The 25597-nt window shown below is 28.3% G+C and overlaps 5 protein-coding genes across 9 annotated transcripts in view; 4 read left to right on the forward strand and 1 right to left on the reverse strand.

Moving 5' to 3' along the window:
* The window catches only part of LOC118072335 (calcitonin gene-related peptide type 1 receptor-like), a 110695-nt gene that overhangs the window by 46629 nt on the left and 38469 nt on the right, over window positions 1-25597 (reverse strand). For all 5 annotated transcript variants that reach the window (XM_035092105.1, XM_035092103.1, XM_035092104.1 and 2 more), the window contains one exon: window positions 19822-19932. In XM_035092105.1, the coding sequence (XP_034947996.1) occupies window positions 19822-19932 (111 nt within the window). The remainder of the gene's footprint in view (window positions 1-19821; window positions 19933-25597) is intronic.
* Window positions 131-4291, forward strand: LOC118072330 (uncharacterized). Its single transcript, XM_035092097.1, has 2 exons — window positions 131-326; window positions 539-4291. The coding sequence occupies exon 2, from the start codon at window positions 628-630 to the stop codon at window positions 4201-4203; it is 3576 nt and encodes a 1191-aa protein (XP_034947988.1). The 5' UTR covers window positions 131-326; window positions 539-627; the 3' UTR covers window positions 4204-4291.
* LOC118072329 (uncharacterized) lies at window positions 4715-8955 on the forward strand. The gene is made up of 2 exons (XM_035092096.1): window positions 4715-5060; window positions 5148-8955. Exon 2 carries the CDS (start codon window positions 5205-5207, stop codon window positions 8805-8807), a length of 3603 nt encoding a protein of 1200 aa, XP_034947987.1. The 5' UTR covers window positions 4715-5060; window positions 5148-5204; the 3' UTR covers window positions 8808-8955.
* On the forward strand, window positions 9384-13370 carry LOC118072332 (uncharacterized). The gene is made up of 2 exons (XM_035092098.1): window positions 9384-9623; window positions 9716-13370. Exon 2 carries the CDS (start codon window positions 9779-9781, stop codon window positions 13280-13282), a length of 3504 nt encoding a protein of 1167 aa, XP_034947989.1. The 5' UTR covers window positions 9384-9623; window positions 9716-9778; the 3' UTR covers window positions 13283-13370.
* LOC118072328 (uncharacterized) lies at window positions 13743-17926 on the forward strand. The gene is made up of 2 exons (XM_035092095.1): window positions 13743-13953; window positions 14101-17926. Exon 2 carries the CDS (start codon window positions 14136-14138, stop codon window positions 17808-17810), a length of 3675 nt encoding a protein of 1224 aa, XP_034947986.1. The 5' UTR covers window positions 13743-13953; window positions 14101-14135; the 3' UTR covers window positions 17811-17926.

A 25597-nucleotide genomic window follows, 5' to 3' on the forward strand; every position in this document is an offset into this window, starting at 1 on the left:
TGCAGATAAAATGTATTTGGCGCGAGTAACGACGGTTATTCTTGATTATTTACATCCGCACAAACACAGAAAAATCTATATCAATGCACAGATGATTGCCGGTTGAACAAAACATGTATATCTCTGTACATATGTATATAGTTTTCGTTCAACGATTCACCTTCGGCAAACTTCGGATTAGTAGAGTAGAAGGAAAGACTCTGATGTTATTGTGTGAAAAATAAGCTGATTGCATGTACGAAAGTATTTTGTATTTTCTATTTATTTCAATAATATAAAACCCCAAGGTGTCCATTTCAACCAAATGACATTCAAAGTTAACTCATGTAAGTAAAGTACAAATCACCAAATTATAATAACATTAATGAGTATGAATATTATATTTACACTAAGTTATATACGAATGGATTTTTTGAATGTTTGAAATCATATGAAATAAATTTAAAATGAAAATAGAAGAATGAACGAAAATAATAAATAACACAATTAAACAGTATACGAATAATTTTTGTAATTATTGTAAATTCATTATTTCTAGTTGAAACCTACTCTGTATGAGTAAACAAGTACAAGGTCACACTGACGTTTTCAATCTATACTCGACGACATTGCGTGCTGAGTGTGATAATGGAGTTCTTGTCATATCTTCAAGCGATTCAAAAAATTGCAGGAGAAAGTGCTGGGAAAAAGTATCAAACATTGAATTGTTTGGCAAGAAAAATTATTGCAGATTCTGAGGATTTGAATTCAATAGAAGTTCATCCATCTGAAAGTCTTCCTGATCCTCTTATACCTTTGGTGAAATTGGAGATTGCACGAGTTTTAAAGAAACCAGAAGGAATTGTTGATGCTCTCAAGTCAGAAGATCAATTAGTCTTTGAACGAGCACTTAAAGTAAAATGGTTCTTTAATGGCAGCATTGAAAATTATCCAAATTTTCATCACTTCCAGAGCCATATTTTCTCTTATATATCTCTTAACCATCGAATTAAAATAATTAAAGTTTTAGCTAATAGTTTAGCACCTAACCAACCAAAAATTGCTGAAGAATTTTATCTAAATATATGTGAAACGTATGGTCATATTCAAGCTTATCCACTTTTAAAAGCTTGTCGTGAATCATTTATCTGGGATAACATAGTTAAACGTCAACTTGTACTTAAACTTAAAGAAGTTATTTATTTATTCCTGAAGTATCCAGATCTTATTTTGAAATATTTAAAACTTGGAATATCTAATCATGATCCTTATAAAAGGAATCTGCATGTAATCTCACTTAATGAGTATAATCAATTTTTTCCAATGCTTTTGAAAAAGTATTCTCGAAATTTAGTTGAATTAATTTTAGCAGAAAACAGTACTTTTTATATTCAATTAAATAATCATCATACTGATTTATTTTTAAGAAGTGAAGTAGATGAACTTATAAAGAATCCTAAATTATTCTTACCAATGCTATCGTTGAAAACAATAACTAGAAAATTATCTAGAGCACAATTTGAAGAAATTTTTCAAAGATTATTTCCTCAAAATATGAATGAGTTCAATTTTAGCCATTACTTTCATTATTTAGAGTTTATACCAGAAAGTCAAAGAATGACACTTTTGCAAGATACTTTCAAAAAAGTCTACAATAAAAATCTTCTTGAATGTCATAATTTAATAGTCCATGAAATGCTAACACATCTACCTCCAAAAGATAGAGTTAGACTAGCTAGATGTCAACTAGAGACTGACAAAGATTGGTATCTCAATTTGACAGAACAATCCTGGAGATGTTACTTACCGATTGAAGAATCAATTCCTATCATAAAAGATGAGATTTCAAAGAGACAAGACACTGATGATAGAGCAGCTCTTCTAAAGCAACTTTTTTATACATGTAAAGTTAATAATGATAATGATGCCTTACTTGAGGTTTTAAAATATTTTACTACTCGGCACAAAAATGAACAATCCTGGATTTTGAATCAAATGCTTGTAACTTTATTAACTAATTTTCAATTACAATATCTAACCGTTGATCATTGGAATCTAATATTTAATTTTGTTAAACTTTTACACATCAGGAACCAATTAAACAATGATATACTTACTGCTCTTCGAGTATTAGCAGCTGGAATTCATTTTGATTTACTTAACAATCAATCTGCTACAGAAAAACTTCTTCTGTATACAGAACTTAATCTATTAAAGTGCTCATACAGTCCTAACTGGAATATTATTCAAGAAACTCCTACTTATGAAAGACAATGCCTGGATGAATTCGCCAAAGTCATTCCTGAGATATGTTCTAAAATTAAGAACGAAAAATTACACTCTTGGTCAAGAATTGTCAAAGACTTTACAGAAGCGATATATAATTTCAACGAGAGAAATAGTAAAACTACAGATAAACTAACCAATTTTTCTATAAAACATTACTCGTGGCTTCACGATAGTATTGAGAAGTTAATTAATGATAAATCAGAAGAAAAAAGATATTATTCAAATAATCTTCGAGTTCTCTTAAAAACCCATGAACAACATCTTTACAATATTTGGATTCCTAATGATGAAAAGCCATTTGAGGTTTCATTTAATGAAGCTTTAGCTTTCTTGAAAAATGATCCAAAAAAAATCCTTGATTATTATCAAATTTATTACAAGCGATTTTGTAGTAAAGTTTATGCAAGAAGTGGTCAACGATTTTTAAAAAATAGTCGTTGGTGTCAAGATATTCCAGTAAAGTTTGTTAAGATGAGTATCAACAATATTATGGGAAATAGAGGTAACGAATCATTGCTAATTTTGTCTGTACTTCTAGAAGGATCAATGTTTGAGAAATTTATTACTCCATATACACCAAAAAGTTCTGTAGTCAATATTGAAGGTGATAATCCTAGAAAAAACTTCATGTTCGAGTTTTCTATTCCAAAATCTCTCAACCTGGTCAATCCACCTGTATCATTAGACTTGATTTTACGATTTTGTGAAGGAGATTATATACATGTAATTCTAAATTGTTTGGTGAATGTGGGACGACGAGTACCAGTTGATAAACTTATACCCTTTTGCCACGAATTGATGAATCGTAAAGTGTCTGTTAAAAAACATGGCATCAGATTGTTTCGGCTGGTCGAAAGTACTAATCAACTACGAAATACACTTATGAGTTTGTGGAGGAAAGAAGAGCATAGATCAATTCGTCTGTTAATAGTGGAAACAATAGTGGATACTGTCAATAAAGAACCATGCTTAGAAACTATGTTAATGATTAACGAGTGCCTTGATAGCTTGACAGTTAATGATGCAGATGTTTTGCCTATTATTACCAACATCGATAAAATTCCTGATGAATACGTTGTGGATTATTTTAAGAAACTATTAGTCGTTATTAGAAAAATTGGAGATTATGAGGATGATTTTGGGTCCCGAGGTGTTTGGAATTATATTCAAAAGTTGCTTGGAAACCTTCCAGTCAATGTTGCAGTTTTATTCCCTGAAGAGCTTCATGAAGAAATACTGAAAACTTATTTTATTGATATGTCTCTTCCTAAGCTAGTACTAGCAGCAGCTCAAAACTATCTCATTATTTGTTATATTAAACCAGCAAGAGATAAGCTAGATTCTAGATTGAAAATCTTTTCGAGTTTGTTTGAAAAAATCCTCAAAGATCATCTAAATACTTTTAGTGATGATAAAAAGTGTCCAGGATATTATTTTATTACTAATTTAATGAATACTATTGTTTATAATATAAATTATAGTCCAAGTGAAAAAAAATTTATCCAAACTGCACTTAATGTATTTCGTTCAACTTCAAAGCCACAATGGGCTGCTGAATTTTATTGTAAATTAATTTTTATGACTTTGTATGATCATCATATTCCTCCAAAAGAGTTTGCAGCCAAGGTTATTCAAATTCTGCCATCCTTGGTGGACATTTTTTCTGTTGGCTTTGTATCAAAAATAGGATATTTTTTAAATGAGCTCATAAAACATTTTTATTTTGGAAGTAATGATGATGCTATATTAGATATAATTGAGTATCTGCTTCAAGTCAAAAATGAACATGCTATTTTTCTAGGAGTATCTCTGTTATTATGTGATGGCAAACCATGCTCTGAACGATTCTGGTATCTTTTAAAATCCCTTCGACAACACAAACATCCACTAGTTGTTACAAGCGCATGTATGTCTATCAATAAATATAATTCTTAAATTTAAAATTCTTCAAACTTTGAGCTATAACACTCAAGTAAATTACAAGATTAATTATCAATTGTTATCATTTTATATTTATGTATTTTGTATACTGTATGGTTTTGAAATATAAATATTTTTTTCCAATTCTTAGTTTTTTATTTTATTTTTATTTCATAAAAGAAATTAGGTTTATAAAGTAACATAAAAATTATCATCAAAATTCGAGGTGTCAGTTATTAGAAATACCTTAATTAAACTTTAAAAGATTTTAAATGTTAAAAATAAAAATGATATAATTAGATATATGCTTTATTTGTTAATAAATGGTTCAATGATTCACTTGGAATTTTTATATCTATACTAGAACGTAAAATCAAATAAGAATGTCAGTTCGAACAGCCAAGGTCAATGTCTAAATTACTATTGAACGGAGCAGGCTCAAACGTGTTGAAACGACATCACAAATACATTCGTGCTCATATAGGTATTCAAAACGAAATGATTCAGTATTGGAATACCACCAAAGTTATATACATGTATATCGTATCGAACACCATGGCACAAGTGGCAGATGAATGTACAGTGGGGATAAAGAAGTGCGTTTTAGGTGATTCAACCATCGAATTAGAAATTTTGACTATTACTAAAATGTACAGTGTATATAATCTGTTTTTTTAAGAGGATAAAAATACTTGCAGTTATTCAACATTATTTCTCGTGTTTATAATTTGTTAAATAAATGAAAATTCTTCACAAAAAAGAATAAGAAAAAAAAAATTTGATTTAATATTATTAAAAATTAGTGTCATTGAAAAAAGTATTTAAATTTATGTTGAAAAACCAAAAAAGCTAACAATATTAAGTGAAAATTGGTAAGAAAAAAATAAAAATAAATGATTTTGGATTAACAATTAAGTTTTTTTAAAACATTATGTAATTGGACATATTTTTTTGTATAGTGTCACAGTTATTCAAGGTTATCTTTATCAGTCATAGTCATCAATTCATCAGTGATCATGTTATCACCATATATAACAGCTATTCAAAAAGTGAAAGGACGAACATCGGGAGAAAAATTTCAAACGTTACATCAAATTGCAAAAAACATTATTGAGAATGGTAAATGGGTCAACGGCATGTATGAAGTTGAACCATCTGAAGAACTTCCAGAGCCTCTGATACCTCTGGTAAAGGTTGAAATCGCACTGCTTATACAACAACCTACAGGAATTATTGATGCTCTAAAGTCAGAGGATGAAACCGTTTTTAATCGTGCTTTGAAAGCAAAATGGTTTTTCGATGGCAGTGTTAAAAATTATCCTGATCCTGTACATTTTCGAGACGAGATTTGTCCTGTTATATCTGTTCAACATAGACTGAAAATCATCAAAGTCTTGGCTAATAATCTAGGAGTTAAAAAACTAACATCAACTGCTGAAGAATTTTATAATATAATAAGTAAATCATATGGAAATTTTCAAGCTCGACGTCTTTTAAAAATTTGCAGCGAACCTTTTATAACGAATGTTATCAAAAATCAACAAATCACACTTTCTTTGGGTGAAGTTAATTATTTATTTTCAAGATATCCGAACATGATTATAGAATATCTAAAGATTAAAAAAAATAAAAACCCACTTCTTTATCCATGTGGAACATTTGTAGAGGATTACATAAAATTTTTACCAAGATTATTGAAAAAACATTCTCATGAATTCGTTGAAATAATTCGAATACATGGTTACCTAAGCCTACCATTAAAATCTCATCATCACATTGAACTCTTCTTGAAGAAAGAATTGGATGCCCTCATCAAAGATCCTAGGTTATTTCTACCTATGTTACCAACGAAGGAAGTAATTAAGAGATTAACTCCACAACAAATTGCGGAGGTGGCGAAAGTATTTTTTCCAAAAGCAATAGAAAATTTTAATTTTGATGTATTATATAAAGAGATTTTGATGTATGTTCCTCAAGATCAACAAATGCCTATCATAATGTCATGCTTTGAAGATGTATATAAAAAAAGTTTATTAAACTGCCCTAATCAAATTTCAGCACAGGCAATGAGACTACTACCAACTGAAGAAAGAATCAAGCAAGCAAGAAAAAAAATAGAAATTGATAATCAGTGGTATATTTTCAGCTCTGGGTGGTATACAACGCGTTCCTGGAGATGTTATTTACCCATTGAAGAATCTATTCCTCTTATAAAAGAAAAAATTAAAGAGGTTGAGGATGCAGGAGAGAGAGTAAGCTTACTAACACAATTAATTTACACATGTAGGATTAATGATGATAATGATGCTTTACTTGATGTATTGAAATATATCGTTGCTCGTCATAGAAATGAAAGAGGATGGGTATGGAAAACAATATTTGATCGATTAGAACTGGACTTTCAATTGCAATTATTACCATCAGAACATTGGGATATTTTATATGATATTATATTGAATAATGTAGATAACCCAACAAGTGATTATGAGACTATTTTTGAATTTTGGAACATGATTAAATATAGAATACACTTTGATTTAATTCATAATCAACCTATCAGTGATAAAATAAAATTAATGATTCGTATTAGCTCAAAAAATACAGGGTTCGATAAATGGAATCTTATTGAAGAGGTACCTGAATATGAGAAAAAATGTTTAGAAGAATTTATTACATTAGTACCCATAGAATTATCTGAAGAAAAACAGAATCATTCGTACATATGGAAGACTGTAACTTTGGAGTTGGTAAGAGCAATTTATAATTTTAATGAACGTCATTGTAAAAAAACTGAGGATCAATCTCAAAAATTGCGGGTGAAAAATTATCCCTCGTTAGTTGATGCTATTAAAAATATATTTAATGAATTAAATCAACCAAGTAATGAGTACTATATCGAAGAATTAAAATTAGTATTAGAACCAAATGAACCAGAAATACTGAGTGAAATACAACCTGTTCCAAGTAAAAAAGTATCTGTAATAAATTTAGAAAAAGCTGTGGCTATTTTACATCGTCAACCTGAAAGAATTCTTAAAAATTGGGAAAAGTATTACAGAAAATGTAAAAAATTGTGCTATCAAAATTACACCATACGGTTTTTACGAGCTTGTCGATGGTACCAGGACATACCAGTCAAATTTATAGAACAGGCTATTGAAGAATTTCATAATGAAAAGGCTGAGGAAGCATTGATGATTGCAGCAGCTATTTTAGATGGACCATCATTCGAACAGTTCATTACTCCCTATTTGCCAGTGATTGATCCAAATAATCAAACGTTCCTCGACAAAGAAGATCCTGTATTATCGACAATTCAAGAATGCTTAAAGCATCTTAATCCACCAATATCATTGGATTTTGTTTTAAAATTCTGTAAACCTGATTACATTCATTGTATTCTTGAATATGTATTATGTTTGAGAGGATGTGCACCAGTTCATAAACTTCTACCATTTTGTGACAAATTGACGAACCAAGCTGTATCAGTACGAAAACATATTACAAGACTTCTACGAATAACTGCGAGTGATGAGCAATTATGCACTCGTCTCATATCACTTTGGAGAAGAGAGACACATAAATCTGTTCGTCTAATTATCGCACTTCATATCTTCAATTGTTTTATAGAATATCCGAGTCCAAAGTCGTGGAAAAATATGAGTGAGTGTTTTGATGATTTGAAAGCTGTTGAAAGAAATATTTTAGAAGTTCTTCTAAGAAAAATTACAAAAGTTTCTAACGGGTACATAATGGATTACATTAAAAAATTATTATATACTTTTGAACGAATTGGAGATCATGAAAAAAGTATGTACCCATATGGTGTTGGGCATTATATATTGAATCTATTTCGCATAATAATGAATAATATAGCATATTCATTTCCTGAAGAACTTCATAGAGAATTATTAGAGAAATATCTGGTAAATACAACATTTCCTAAAGAAATTTTGACAGTTGCACGAAATTATCTTATTGTAGTTTACATTGAATCAGCTGGAGATAAATTAGATGATAGATTAGAATTTTTCTCAGATATATTTACTCGTATTGTTAAGGATAAATGGGATGTACCTGCTAATGAAATCGTAAGTTTTTGCCCTGCAAACTATTTTGTACATCAATTAACTCAAGACATAGTATATCAAATGAAGTACAGCTCAACGAAGAGTAAACTTATTGATACTGCACTCAAAACTTTTCTCACTTTACTACAACCCCAGCAAGAACCAGAATTCTACTGTACCTTCAGTTTTGCTGCATTATATAGTGATAAAATGCCATGGGAAGAATTTACTTCGAAAATTCATCAACTTCTGCCATCAATGGTGAAAATTTTCTCAACAGAATTCATATATTGTATTGCACGCTTTTTACATAAAATAATAAAACAATTTTATGATGAAGAAATACAATTAGATATTGTTGAACAATTGGTGAATTTTAATGATAATAATGCTAATAGTTTAGCAGCTGCTTTATTGTTGATGAAATGTCATCCTAATAATGATGAACGTTTCTGGAGAATTTTTAGGGCTTTGCGAAAACATAGAAATCCTTTGATGACTTCTAGTGCATATTTGGCTGTTCATTCCATCGTGGATTATGCATCATAAATATTTTTTGAGTATTTTTTTCTGAGTGTAATTAGTATTAATCAATTATATCTCTTTCTGAACACATTTGTTTTCTATAAAAACAATTAATGAGATTAAATATATTAAATGTATTTATATTAAAACTATTTAATACAATATATATTTTTGAATGTAAAATAAATACGTAATAGATGATTAAAGTTTTTATAATTATTATTTAATATTATTGATTATAAAAAATTTTTTTTTGTCAAAATAGAATTATTCTAAAGGCTACTTAATAAAGAGAAAATATATTTTTGATGAACATGTTATAGTAAATATGTATGAATTTTCAAAAAAATTTTTTGGAAATCGAATAACTAACACTTGTTTACTTGGATACAAATAATTTTGAATATTATCACGAAATAATATATTAGAATATCAAGTCCTACACAAATAAATTGAATAGAAAAAGTAAATGTCCAAGAAGTTCAAGTTATTATTGGTCGAAATATTTTCATCAACTAATTAAATTTGAACACAATGTAGATTCATTACACGCACAAATAAAATACCTTTGACGATACTTGTTTGTCAGATTGAAGTATGAAATTCATCGTTAAGACATTTAACTGAAAGTATTTAGACGTGTCAAATATAATATAATTGTACAAAATGAATATTTTAGAAGACAAAGATTACTGCATGTTATTATTACTGAATAATTATTTAATGTGCAAATGTATTTTTTTTAAATGAGTTTAATTAACATCTAACTACAGTGAGAACTCATTAACATTTACAACTCAGATGGAAAAATTTTAAAAAGGAACGAAATTTTTTTTAACGGTAGGAAATATAATAAGTAATTAAATCTAATTTCATGTAATGAAATTACTTTTTTCAAACTTATTTTTTAATCAATTATTTATTTTTATTAGGTGCTGTCAAGAGTTTTTTTTTAATATTATTTTATTTATTCTACCTGAGTGCCTGATGTGGAAATGGATCGTTCGCCATATCTTCAAGCTCTTGAAAGAATACCTGGCTCAACATCCTCCGAAAAATACCAGGCATTATATGGAATTGCTCAACGACAAATTCGAGAATGGAAAAATAATGAAACTCCAATTGAAGTCTATCCATCTGCAGAGCTTCCAGAACCTCTGGTACCTCGGGTAAAGTTAGAAATTGGTCTGATCTTGAAACGACCTGATGACGTCATTGCTGGTCTTAAATCAAATAATCAAGAAATATTTTTTCGGGCTGTAAATGTGAAACGGTTTTTCAAAATGGTTGGAACTAAAGGTTATCCAAATGCTAAATATTTTAAAGAATTTATTTTCCCTTTTATATCACTCCGTAATCGAAAGAAAATAATCAAAACTTTAGTGACTAGGTTGACAAATCCAAGAATAGTTGAATCATTTTTTGAGGTAATTACTGAACTCTATGGATTTCATCAAGCTCGACCCTTTTTAAAGAAATGTGGATATGAATTTATACGCAAGTGTTTTGACAAATATGAAATAAGGCTCTCTTTAAGAGAAATAAAATACTTTTATTTCAAATATCCATCATTGATATTAGAATATTTGGACTTGCAAAAGAAAGAGGATTCTAAGTATGAAAGTAATTCATACTATATTTTAAAAACAAAAGAAAACATACAAACATTTTTACCAAGACTTTTAAAAAAACATTCTACTTACTTTTCTAAACTAATTCAAAAATATGATGATTTAAAAATTTCATTGAACAGCTATGAAACATTTTTATTTTTAAAACAAGAACGATTAGAACTTTTTAATAATCCTCATCTATATCTTCCAATATTATCATTGAAAAATGTTACTTCTTTGCTACCAAGAAATCAATTGAAGATGTTGATTCGGAAGTTTTTTCCTGAGAACCCTAGAGATTTCAAATTTATGGACGTGTGTACTCTTCTAAAATTTTTGCCACCATTGGAAAAATTACCATTTATTCTAGAAATCTTTAGAGACATTTATGATCGCGAATTAACGGATTTTCAACATTGTGTCATATCAGCAATAGAATATTTTCCAGTTCAAGAACGCCATATACATGCAGCAAGACTAATGGGTCATAATCAAAACCGAATAGTTCAGGGTGGAATGGATGAAGAAAAACCATGGAGATGTTATTTACCAATTACAGAATCATTTATTTGGATAATAAGGGATATAGAGGCATGTGAGTCACATAGTAAAAGGGCACTTCTTTTTCAAGAACTTATTTTCTCGTGTGCAATGAATGAGGACTTTAGAGCTGTGCTTGATGTTTTGCGGTTCATATTAAATCGTTACAATAACATGGACAAATGGATAATGATAAAAATATTTGATCAAATAACAAAAGGATTTGATATTCAATCATACATCGAATTATATTGGCAAAATTTATATGAGTTTATATCAAGAGTAAATTTAAGAATGGGTACGAACGAAAGTATAGAAAATATTCGGAATATTGTTACTTGGGTGATTCAAATAGACTTGGAACATAATCGCGATATAACTGAAAAAATAATTATTTTAACTGAAGTCAATGAAAAGAATAATGTGAAACCGGTCTGGAATATTTGCAAACATAATGCCTCTTTTGAAAAAAAATGTCTTGAAAGATTTATAAAAGCAATATTCTCAGTCTACACTTTACACCGCCATCGTAATACAAAAGTGTGGAAAAATGCTATTGTCAGTTTTGTATCAGCTATGTACGACTTCAAACATCGTCATGAAAAAGAAAGTGATATCTTCGAACTACTGCCAAACAGGAATCATATGAGAGAATTGAAAAATAATATTGAACAATTGTTGCGAAATTATTTTAGTAAAATAGAAAAGTTCGATTGTAGAGAGTTGATAAATTTATTAAAAAAGAATAAGTCAGTAATCTTAGAAACATTTTCAAAGCAAGCAGATTTATACAATATTCCTTGTGCAATTATTACTTTGAAGAAGGATGTTAATTCAATATTTAGTAAATGGAGGATGTACTACAACGTATGTAAAAAAAATATTGCTAAAAGATCAAGTAAAATATTTCTAGAACGTATTAAATGGTTTCAGAAACTACCACGTCTATTTGTTTGTAAGTGCTTTAAAGAAATGAGTGTAGGTCGTGATAAAAGAACAATGAAAATGCTAGCCATTTTCCTCGAAGACTCAGTATGTCATGACATTTTTAAGCCATTTTTTACATCAAAACTAGCCGAGAATTATATATTAGCCTCAAGAATTATAGAAGCTATGAAATATATGAATGTGCCTTTCTGTATGGTAGAAATAATAACACTTTATGAATCTAAGTGTAAGCCAATCATAGCAGAATATTTCACAACTATAGAAAGACGAGTACCAGTTCATAAACTGATAGCTTTTACAAAACCTTTGGTCTCAAGCTCTAATTCTATATTAAAATATATCATTAGAATTTTTGAAAATGCTGCTAGTTCTCACGATTTTCAAAGCTTGCTGTGGATAAATAATAAATGGAAAGGTGATAGTAAGTATGTAGAAACTCGTATACATATTTTTAAAAACATTCATCATGGTTTTATTACAAAACCTTCGGATAGCAAATGGAGAATGATGCAACTACTTTTAAATAATTTGGATCAAAATGACCAAGCTGATATAATTAACATTATCACATGTTACACGGGAATTGATGTTCGATACATTGGATTTTATATAGAAAATCTTTTGAGTAATTCTTTAAGGATGAAAGAACAATTAAATGTCTCTGAAAGTCTACCTGAAAGATACTCTGTTTCTTCCATACTCAATAGTCTTTCAACAAGTATAACACATATATTTTCAGAAAAATTACATGTACGGTTGTTGAAGAATTACTTAACTAATACAAATCTTAAGAAAGTAAGAAAAATTTCAATACATTATTTTATCCAAAATTATATTATGCCACCAGATGATAATCTGCTAAATAATAGATTGCAAAGTTTTTCTCAACTATTCGAAGAAATGCTTACTTATTATTCGATTGGAGCTGATAACGTTGACGAAGTTTCTAATTTTGTTTATGTGAATAAATTTTTGCATGAATTTAAAAATTATCTGATGTTTGAAATGCCATTGAGTGAAAGAAGGGAGATACTTATCAAATTAATTTTTGAAAGTTTTTTGAAAATACTGACACCTTTCCACGACATAGAATTTTATTGCTATTTACGATTATTAAAGTTGTTTGATGGTCAAACTTCTCCTAGACAATTCGCAGATAAGATTGATCAAATTTTATTGATAATAATAGACAATTTTTCAGCTTCAGTTATAAATGAATTTTCTTATTATTTATATGACTTTGTAAAATTCTTTTATTCTGACAAAAGCTCCCAACTTGAAATTGTTGAACGTCTTGAAGAACACAGAAAAGAAAATAATACTCTGGTAGCATCACTTTTGTTGTCGAAGATAATTGCAGCTGATAAGAAGATTTATGAAAGATATAGACGAGTTTAGGTATCATAATATGCTAATAGTAAAAATATGTAGAATTTATTTTATTTCGTATTGAAATATTTTTTTCATATAATCTTTCCTATATTATATTCTTATAATGTTTCAAATCAATTAATTCTATCGCTCTATTATTGATATAAATATGTATATCGTTTACAAAAAAACTCATTGTAAGCATACTGTTTATTCGAATTTGTATCGATAATGAAGAAATAAATATCTACATTTTCCTGATCAAATCCAGGCTGAAAGTATTTCTATTAATATTGAATGGTTTGTAGTTGTGTTCATATAAATAAATAACGATATTATATAGTTATAGAATAATATAATCAAGAATGACCGTTAAATTGATATTACAGTTTGGTAAATTTGTAGAGAGGTGTTTTGAATGACGTTGATGAAAGGTAGTGGGAAAATACGAAGAGTGATGGAAAACCAACGTTGGAAATATTGTTTTCGAATGAAATCGGTAGAATTAGATAGCTTTCAAGATTTAGAAGAAAATAGTGGGGTTTTTTCGTACGCTTAACTAGCAAAACATTTTAATATTCGCAATGAAGTAATTAAATATTATCTGTATCTGGGACGAGATTTTTAACAATCGATATTTATTTAATCTAATTTTAACATTTGACATAATAAATTTGATGACAATAATTGATTTATTGGTAAGTACAAATGATTTTCAATTATCATACATTTTTTATCTTAATAAATTTTATTGAAGTGATTTTTATTATACAATTATTGCTAATAATTATTTTCAATTAATTAAATTAAATAAACTCTGCTAAAGTGGTATGATCTCTTCTTAGGTATTTTATAAGGCTAGTCCTTTTATTTATCAACAATGGAATTTTCACCATATTTAAGTACCGTTCAGTCGATAGAAGGACAAACACCTGGAGATAAATATCGAACTTTGAATAATATTGCAAGAAATATAGCAGCAACATACCGAGATGTGAGTAAACCGATTAGAATTTTTCCATCTGATAGGCTTCCAAGAGCGTTGATACCCTTTGTGACATTAGAGGTTGCAGATATATTAAGAAAACCTGAAGAAATAGCTGATGCTCTTCTATCAGAAGATATTCAAATATTCAATCGAGCACTTAAGATAAAATGGTTTTTTACTAGTAATATTCCGAATTATTCGGACGTTCATTTTTTTGTAAACCGACTTTTTCCGAAGATATGTCTAATAAATCGTCTCAAAATCATCAGAGCTTTAGGCAAATATCTACGTCCACATCCAGATTTAGCTCGAACCTTTTACAGTTCAATAGCTTTACAATATGGATATGATATTGCTCGACCATTATTACTAGTTTGTGATGAATTCTTCTTGAAGAATAAAATGACAGTGTACCGAATCGTATTGAATTTGGGTGAAATTAAATATCTTTACTATAAATATCCAAACTTAATGTTAACATATTTGAAACAATCAGTTCGGGAAAATAATTCTAAAAGAATGCTCTATGAAATTTATATAGACAATTATAAAGAATTTTTACCATTGATTGTGAAAAAACATCCTAGAGATTTTGTCAAATTGATCCAAAGATCTTGCTCCATGGGTATCAAATTGAGTAGTGAAAAAACTAAATTATTGTTGAAAGTTGAAATAGATTCAATTATTAATGATCCAGCATTATTTCTACCTATGCTAACTGTAAAAGATGTCCTTCAACAATTAAAACTTCCACACTACAAATTAATTGTACAAAATTTGTTTAGAACATGTCTGGCAGATCTAGATTTTGAAAGGATGAAAGAATGTTTCCAATATATTCCTACAGAATACAGAGCATCATTGATTACTTCAACTTTCATTGAAAAATATGGAGATAATTGGGTGGAAAACTTCAGGTGTGAAAACATATCACCTACGGTATTGAGAGTATTTTCTGGTGATGTCCGAACTAAATTAGCTAAGAAGAAATTAGAAGTAGACAATAACTGGTATACTGATGATAATAAAAATATTGAATTTTCTTGGAGATGTTACCTACCAATTGAAGAATCAATTCCTCTTATTAAAGAAAAAATTTTAAAGACTAGTAGTGTAGCTATTAAACTAAATCTGATGAGACAAATGCTCTTGACATGTTATATTAATGACGATTCACAGGCTCTACGAAGCACATTAACTTATATTACAACTGAATATACATACAGTAGAACTTCCTATACTGCAGAAGAAGAATCAGAATTAATGGATATATTGTTATCATCAGTTACTCAGAAGTTACAACCTTTACAGAAAGAGCATTGGGATGTAATATATGATTACATGAAGTATTTGAAAAAGTCAAAAGGTACCATAGCTAATAAAGATAGTGCCAAAAGCATTTTAATTGAGAACATTCGGTTTAATTTGATAAATAATTACCCTATTAGAAAAAAAATAAATATGCTGACTGAAATTTATCGAGACAAGCCAGAATTATTAGATTGGAATATTGTTAAAAATAATCCCAGACATGAAAAAATATGCTTTACAGAATTTTCTAAATCAATACCTAAGATATTTTATGAAGATCAGCGAGACAGTACATATCGATGGCGTAAATTATGTATTAATTTTATGAAAACAATTTACAAGTATAATGATCGTTATTATATAAAAACCAACATAGTTAAAAGAAAGCTATCTATTAAAAAAATCCCATGGTTGTTGGAGACTGTCAAAAAATTAATAAATCTATTTTACAGAGGAATAAAAATAGGAAATCTTACGGCAATTGATCTTGCTGAACTTGATGATTTATTAAGATGCAATGAACCAAATTTATTACCTCTTGAAAGTGTCCAAGCATATACAAAAAGAATAAAATTTTTCCAATGGACTGAGCTGCAATATCTTTTTAATCCAAATCCCAAATTTCGTAATTATAAAGAAAATTATGATGACTGTATAAAAAATATCGGAAGAAAAGGTACCCGAACATTTTTGAAATTTTGTCGCTGGCATCAAGATATACCAATAAAATTTGTTGAATTGGCTTTAGAAGATTTGAACAGAACAGAAAAAAATTATAAAGCACTAATAGTATTGAGTATCCTAATTGAAGGAGCAGAATTTGAAAGATTTATCACACCTCTTATTCCAAATTCAATGAGAATCACTAGTAGGACTTTTTTAACAATAACTGTAAAAACTATGCAATATGTCAATCCTATGGTGTCTACAAATGTATTGAAGAAACTTTGTGAAACTAACATCGACAACATCATCATAAACTGTTTATTAATTGCGACAACACGGGTAAGAGCTTATAGATTGATACCTTTTTGTCAAGAATTAAATCAACAATATATTTATCTTTTACGACATCCCATGAATACATTACGAATTGTGATCAAGCTTGATGAAATTTTACCTATTTTAAAAAACTATTGGGAAGAATCAAAACGGGATTTTGATGATGATGATTTTGATGAAATAAATAAACGTTTTCAATTAATTAAAACCATGTTGATACTTTTTGATACAAGACCATGCCCAGAAACGTGGGCATTGCTAGATGAATGGCTAGATGATTTAAATTCGAAGGATGATCATCATATCTTAAAGTTATTAGCTATATATCGTGAAGTTCCTTATCCTTGGTTGGGACACTATCTGAAAAAAGTCATTTTTACTATCAGAAAACTTGAAATACAATCTGGCATGAAAGGAGATTGGGCCAGTTGGTTTGAAATTGCTCCACTATTTGATAATCTTCCTCTGGATGCAGCTGTATTATTAGAAGAGAATGTTCATGAATTTGTAATCTCACTATACTGGGATATTGCACGAAGTAATAAAAAATTATTAATCATGATGACACGATATGTGATGAATTCATATTTTTCATCAGCAGACCATACGAACATAGAGCACAGAATAAGTTTTATTGTAACAATGTTTGAACGAACTTTAGTAAATTATCAACTTCTACGAAAATCTAAAAATAAACTGTGGGATTGCACTATTGAAGATTTCCTTGACGAATTCGCACAAATTTTATTCTTCGATACAGAGTACAGTTTGACGAAACAACGACTTATTGAAGAACTGTTCAATCGTTTTTTGATATCGTTTCAAGCTCTAGATCATCCTTCATTTTATTGTTATTGCTACTTGTATGGTTTTTATGATCCAAAAACAACTGTAATTAAATATATTAATAGAATTTATAATATTTTACCAATCCTGTATGGAACTTTTGTGGGTCACAGCATTATCCCTTTAACTAAGTTTCTTCATAGATTGATGAAACATTTTTATGGGCATCAAATACAGGACGCGATTCTATATCTTATATTTATGAATGATAAGAATGCTAAATTTTTAGCAGCATCTTTATTTGTAATTGACAGAAGACAGATAAGCCCCAAAAAATTCTGGTTGATTCATAATTTACTGATATTTGATAACGATCCTTTTGTTAGTGCAAAGGCTCATGCTGCACTTTGCATGCTCAGTCCAGAAGAACGTTTATTTTTACGGCTTAATTATCCATTCGCGCATTAATATTTCATTAATAATAATTAATTCAAGCAAAACTTTTAATATGAAAAACGTTTTCATAAGTATTTCAATTTTATATCACATTTGTAAATTTTAAATAAAAATCATTTTGAGTGAAAGAAGTTGTTGAATGTTCACCTCTATTATAACCTTATTTTCATTTAATAAGTGTTAATAATGTTTTTATTTTTAATATAAGTTGAATATAAATTTAAAAATAAATTCTTTTACAACTTACGCAACGCATATAGGAGATATCCATGGATAAACAGTAAGTAAATGTATCCTCATTTTTGAAAAATTTATCGGAGCTAAATCAAATTATTTCATCAATAAAAAATACATAAATAGATGACAAATTTTCAGCACACAAAAACTAAAAAAATCTTTCTATATTTAATGTTAATCTTTGAAACAAATTTTAAATAATCAGTTCTGTTTACACTTGAATAGTTGTGATGCAATACTCGAAATAACAATAGACGCGCAAAAGCTCCGTTTTGCGAAACAAGTTCCTAACGCAGATGGCAGCAGTGGACTATTCGAGTGATCGATGGAGGGGGGGGGGACAATTTGACGTCAGCCATTATTAAAAATATTGGAGCATTGCTTGACTCGAAAATATTATTTGCAATCATTAACGTTTTTAATTGATTTAATATTTTAATGAAAGTATTAATTACTATGTCATAGAAATTGACGGTTAGATACACTATAAGATTCTATAAAAATTAATTTTAAAAATGCAGTGATAAAAAGGATGTACAATCAAATTAAATTGATTCGTTTTGCAAATCTGAAACGATGTAAAGTTAAATCGTAATTCATTTATTATTCTAAATTAACCTCAATCATTGAGGTGCAATGTTGTCAATAAATATTGCGACAAAGATTATTGTAGTAGAAATGAGTATCAGAAATTCTTTCAATGAAAGTATTTCAAGATTAATATTCAGTTAGTATTTTATATAAGGTAAATTTATTGTTTAAAAATGAATTTTTTTTATCAAAAACTTTGATTTTTATTTTTTTTCTTTGATCTAGATAAATATGAAAGATCATAAACTGCTGAATAAAATTTCTTCATATTTTCAATCGACCCAAGTAGTCGCTGGAAAAACTTCAAGTAAGAAATATAAAACATTGAACTGTCTGACAAAAAAGATGATCGAAGAATGTAACGATTTGAAATCAATTAAAGTTGAACAATCTGAAGAACTACCAGAACATATTGGTACCTCCGATAAAATTAGACAGTATTACAAATCATCGAAATGCTAAGTTTTTTCAAGAAAATATTTTTCCTTTTATATCACTCTGTAATCGAGCTAAACTTATTTGAGCATTAGTTGAAATTTAACTCTTGATAAATCAATGATTGCTAAATCATTTTACTTAACTTTTAGTGAAATGTATGGAAGATACAAAGCTCAGCCATTTTTTAAAGCTTGTAGTGAATCATTTACATTAGATTCTCTCACAAAACGTTAACTTGTGTTCAATATCGATAAAATTAAACACTTTTTCTAAAATATCCAAGATTAATAATAATATAAACACACACGATTATGTTGTAAACATATTTCATCCACAAATACCGATTAGAGTTATGATGTAAAGTGTTAACATAACAATTAAATATTCACCGATGAAAAATAAGTAGCTGATAAGCAATCAGACATCTACAGTGATTAATAATCAATTCACTCTCATGAAATTTTATTATTTCAATATTTTTAAATTCATAAACACCTGTTTCTGCACACGTTCAGATAAATACTGATAAAAATTATTTTGTTCTGAATTTATATTTCATCATATGATATATTTATTATTTTATTAATATAAACAATTTATGAGAACAATAAATAAAATTTGTTGCTGAACAAACAATTATTTCTTGACATATTTTTAATAGTGTTATGACTAAAAATTTTGAAACATAATCAATTTATTTTGTTCAAAATAAAAAAATAATAAATAAATATTTAATGAATATATTTATAATACTTACATGATGGATCGAATCCAGTGATAAATTCGGGACATGGTGCTAATGCTGTTTTCCCTGCAGGAGTGTTAGGCCAACAAGTCCATCCATCGAAAAGTCCACGACAATACGGTTCTAAAAAGGAAAATTTTTGTTACATTAACGTGAAATATTCACCATCTTAAAAGCTAATCCAACAATTTTAGCGTAATTGAATATCACCAAAAAATACTAGAAAATTGAGATCTAACGAATATGTGGTTGACGTCATGAATACCACGAATGAGAAAGTTCTATGGCCTGGATTTGAGGTTGAATCTTCATTCAATTTATCAGAGTAAACGAATTGGAGCAGAATATTCTTCTATTTCATTCTTAAAATTATTTCCATGTTATCATCTATTTAGTATTTAAATTGATTAAAAAATTGTTTAATGTTGACCAAAGGAAAAATAATTCTACATTGAAATTATAATTCATTGTCGTAAACGAGTGAAATGGTGTGTATTTTAATAAGTTGTCAAGAACGAAGGAAAATTATTTGTTTACCAAAGAGAAACAAAATTAAAAACAGAGGGATACTTTTTCTTTCAGTTTAACAAGATATAAAATGAATGACTTGAAAATGCGGAAAAGTTTTATAGTTGCAATATTTTATCTAAAGTTTTGCATCACTGAATTACGAAAAGGTACTTATATTCACAGGATATTTCATGGTTAAAAGCATAAAACGCTAGAAATACCAAAACGAATCACCTGAAGTCGGTAGCTCCAAGGCACAATATTCTGCAATATTCCTATGAACGTTTTAACCAAGTCAGTTTCAAGAATTTCGTTTTGTTGAATAACTTGTTAAAACGAAAAAGGAGAGACCTTCTTTGTGCTTGATGTGCTGCAGGCAGAACTTTTCTACAATCTTCAGAGCTTCCTATTCTCGGTTTTCTATAGTCGTGTCGATATAGAGGAAGTGCGGAGATTAAGTTGAAGAAAATAAAACCAAAAGCAGATTCTCATATCACAGCTTATGCGCAGTATCCTTTGGCAATAATTTGCATTGCTTATACGGTTCACTAGAATTTATGTTATGTTGTATTGAGCATACTGAGATTATAGTTTAGATTCAATACTGTTTTGTAATCGGCTGACGGGAATTTCGGGATGTGATAGACAAGCATTTTGAAAGGGCTATCAAAAGGATAGGATTAATCAAAGCTTGTACATGTATCTATTACTATCAAATAGGATTATTCATAATCGCATTTTCGTCAGAGATTTCATTCTCATTTTTCTCACCATGTTGGTGAAAATTTCTATCTTTTATTTTATTTCTCACTTCGTTATGAAAATTATAATTATTTTCAAGACCTTATGATAGCCTTGAATTATATGAAGAGTGATTGAATAACTGAAGAAATTTCTTAGAGTCATTGATCCTCAGAGAAACTACTATAAAATCACTTACTACTGCATAAAAGAGAATTTATGAGATCACTTTTTTCCAGAACCTTCAGAGTCCACTCTTATTCCTGCAAGAGAATTAAACTGTAGATAGTTCGTATTTTCTAGTTTATCGCCTCACTTTGTTAGGTTTTATTTAAATGTTTATTGCCATTTGTTGGGTATAAACATTCATAGAATATTTAAAAAGGTGGGAATTCAATCTATGGAGAATTTAAAATGTGAAGAACTTAAAAGTGGAGTGCAAAGTGAGTCATATTTTTTTTTACAATCGACTCCGGAAATAAAATTTAAATTAAATTTGCTTGCAATGAAGTCTTTTTCTCTAAGACATTCATAAGATTTTTATACATAAGAAAATATTAAATTTCAGATTTTATTGAAAAAAGATGAATTTCTACGAAATTACCATCATTCAGATGCTTCGGAGTCATGGTATAAATTATCAAAGACAAGAATATTCAGTAGCATTAACTTCTTGTTTTATAATGACATGATTTAAAAATGTTTTGATAAGATTATCTAACAAATTTGTTATTTAAATAAAAATTTAATTAAAAAGCTTTCGATTAGGAATCGTTGGATTATCATTTAGCTTTTGTTACACATGAATTGTCAATTGAATTAATATCAATAAATGTTTATGACTCTCTACTTGAACTGATCAATGAAATAAATATCTAAATAACCGTAAAAATGATAAATAAATATTGTTTATCACTGAAAATTGAAATTACCAACATGAATGTTTAATTAAAAGTAACAGATTACTCTATTAAATAAGTGATTGAAAATAATTTAGTCAATAAATACAACTGTTCATACATCTTGCACATATTCTATACGATCACTTTCATACAAAGAACTTTTTTAAATGTCTATGAAAAAATATTTGCTTACATCCATTAAATAAATTGAAAATTCACTTGAATTGAAAAAGAGAATGCAGAGATTTAAATTTTATCATGTATATTACCTTGTAAATTTTAAATTGAATTTTCAGGAGATGATCACAGCTATTTATTTATCGTGAGAGCACATCAACTGAGCTTTCCAGATGTGTCAATATGTGTAACCTGAATGTAAAATACTTCAATTCGACGATGCGTAAGAGAAACTCGTCAACCACATGATTGTGGTTCTTTCTGAGAGATAAGTATTGTCTTAAATCTGTATATTTCGTTAAGTATAAATTTATATAATCAAGTATCAAACAGATATCAATTTTCCTTACTATGTTAACTCCAATCTCCATCATCATACTTTCCTTTCGTAATAACAATAAACATCAAATTTGGAAGAAATAACATTAACTGTCCAATTTCAACTACTTAATCTCCAAAGCCACAGAAACTTTTTTCTTGGTGATAAAAAATATTCCACTTGTAGCTTTGTTAATGCTTTCATTTCCGTTAAACGGATGAAAATAGAATTGGAATGAAAATATCTTTGGAATTAAAATTGATATAAATTCAGTTTTAATAATTGCTTATAAAGTACTATTGAATTATGTTATGGTTTAACACAATATCAATTGAATACTATTTATTTAAACTTATTATATTCTGGTTCTATGCATTCAATTTGTTTCAATGTTCCAGAACGATTTATGTTTCGTTTTTTACTTAAATCAGCTTATTATTATAAAATAAATGAATAATAGCATATTGTCTTTATATGCTATTATATCAATATTAATTAATCATTATCAATAATATCAATTAAATTTAAATTAATATTTTGAATAATTCTATATTTTATTTAATTATATTAGCAATTGACATTAATATTATACTTTAATTTAATGATGAATATTTATAAATTTATAAATATTGATGATTACTTTAATAAAATTTTGAATAAATTAATTTGTAAAAGAATGAAATTTTATTTAAATAAGAATATTCATAAAAAAGATTTTAAGTTTATTATTATTCATACTGTTGGATTTTTTAATTACATTTTCAAAGGGGAATATTTTTAAAATAACTATGTGGTTTTAATTTTTATGAAGAATTTTAAAATAATTGACATATTATTTCATTTAAATGAATGTGTAAAAAGATAACAATTTATAAAAAAATATTTTTAGGTCAGCTGCACGAAAGTAGTTAAATTATAAATAATGACATATTTTTTTCAAAAATTTAATAAAATAAATAAATCAATAAATGCAATCAAATTTCGTTTTTAAAGAAATTATCAGCAATAAACGATTTGTGATTTTTATTTTTGCCTTTTCATACAACCTTCCTGTTTTTATTATGATAAAACGACATTTCAAATATTATTTTGAATTTTTTTCAATTTAAAAAAAGCAAGATAAAATTGAAAATTAAATAAAGTATGTAAACACTTGAATGCACAAATTGAACAGACTTTCAACAGAACCTGGAGTTTCAATTTCAATACTGAAACTGACGGTTGATGTTAAACCACTAAAGCAAAGTTTTATAGAAATTTCAATACTTTTTGACACTTTAGAAAATTAAAATGAGGTTGCCAATACTAATTTTTTTCACCCTGTGGACATTAAGTGACGCGTACCGTATTCTCGGAGTCTTTCCACGTAATTCCCCTGGTCATTTTATGGTTTTCGAGCAGTTGATGAAGAGTCTTGCTGATCGGGGACATCATGTTGATGTCGTTAGTGCCTTCCCACAAGCTAAGATTTATTCCAATTACTACGACGTTGTAGAACTTCCACATTCAACTCCTTCACTTACTAATAACTTAACTTACGGCCAAATTATTTCTCAAGTGCATTCCGTGTTGGATTTAATTGAGACTGAGTATGGCAATGATGTTTGCCACATTTTAGGAGATCCTAACTTGCAGAAGATTCTCAAAAATCCACCTAAAGATCATCCTTATGATGTTGTAGTCACTGAGGTATGTAACAAGATTATTCAATCCTTTTTCTTTTATATTTTTTTTTCAATATTATCATCAGTCCACACATAATTTTAAATGATTCTAAACTCATTAAGAAATTATTGTGATGACATTGATAGTTTTAATTTCCACAAAAATGATTCAATGCCAATAAAAGATAATTTCTAATTATGGGATTATAATTTATAATACTCTTTGTTTATTGTTATACCATTTTGTAGAATGACAAAATTAATTAGAATCCCATGTTTAAATGAAAAGCATATAGTATTTTTATCTATACATCTAATCTAAATCTGTTTTTAATTCTGAATGTTTCTTGACTAAATTTAGTTTGTATTTTTGAATTTTAATTAATGTTATTTCAAGCAGGACACTCTTATCTCGTTCACCAGAATATCATTTAACTCGAAGAAATGTTATTTGAAATAATAATATCCTTATCTCGGTACAAGAACAGAATAAGTGTCTTTGATAACACAATATAATGAAAATATAATAATAATAACAACGATGGTCATGATTAGTTTTTCCAAAAATATAAATATTTATTTATAGTCTCACAATAAAACACTGCTCACTAGAGTTAGGAATAGGTCTAACATATTACTGGTTGACCAGAAAGCTTTTAAAACGTAATGTAATCACTTTTATTACATTTTAGGAATCAGATATTATATTAATATCAAAAATAATTATGTATATATGTTTAGCTGAATGAACAATGCTTCTGATAACATTTTGCAAAGTTCCAAGTTTATTCACAAACCAGAATATTAAATACAATTCTATTAAATGTCATAGAAATGTCTGTTTAACTTTCACTGCTCTCTGTTTTACAAGCAAATATTTACATTTGCATTAGTTCTGTCAAAAAGAATAGTCTGATAAACTTTCAAAAACTTTATTCAGCATTTATTTGGGTTTTGATGTAAATTATTTTATAAAAAATACTCATGAAATTTTACGAACCAACACATTGAATCTCAAAAAAATTTCTAATGTTTTGTCTGTCAACCATCTAGGTTTTTATAGCTAACTGTTTTATTGCAATTGGAGACGTGCTAAATGTTCCTGTTGTTGGTGTCAGCACATATGGTCGTCTACCTTGGATCTACGACATGATGTCAAATCCTAATGGTTTTGACCTTGTCCCTGGAGTGTCTGGATCGAACCATATAAGTTTTTGGCATCGTTTAACAAAGATGCTTAGTAACTACTATCAAAAGACGAGTTTTTATGAGTCCACTAAGCCTCAGAATGACATTTTGAAGAAATATCTTGAAAAAAAAGCTCTAGATGTCAGAGAACTTGAGTCTAAGCTTGCTTTAGTACTTACAAACGCACACACCACAACTCATGGAGTTCGTGCCACTACACCTGCACTTGTGGAAGTTGGAGGAATGCATATTGTTGAGAAAAACATCCCTCCACTTTATTATGTAAG

Source organism: Chelonus insularis, unplaced genomic scaffold (genome assembly GCF_013357705.1).
Source record: "Chelonus insularis isolate UGA/USDA-ARS -01 unplaced genomic scaffold, ASM1335770v1 contig_93_pilon, whole genome shotgun sequence".
In the NCBI taxonomy this organism is placed as follows: domain Eukaryota; kingdom Metazoa; phylum Arthropoda; class Insecta; order Hymenoptera; family Braconidae; genus Chelonus; species Chelonus insularis.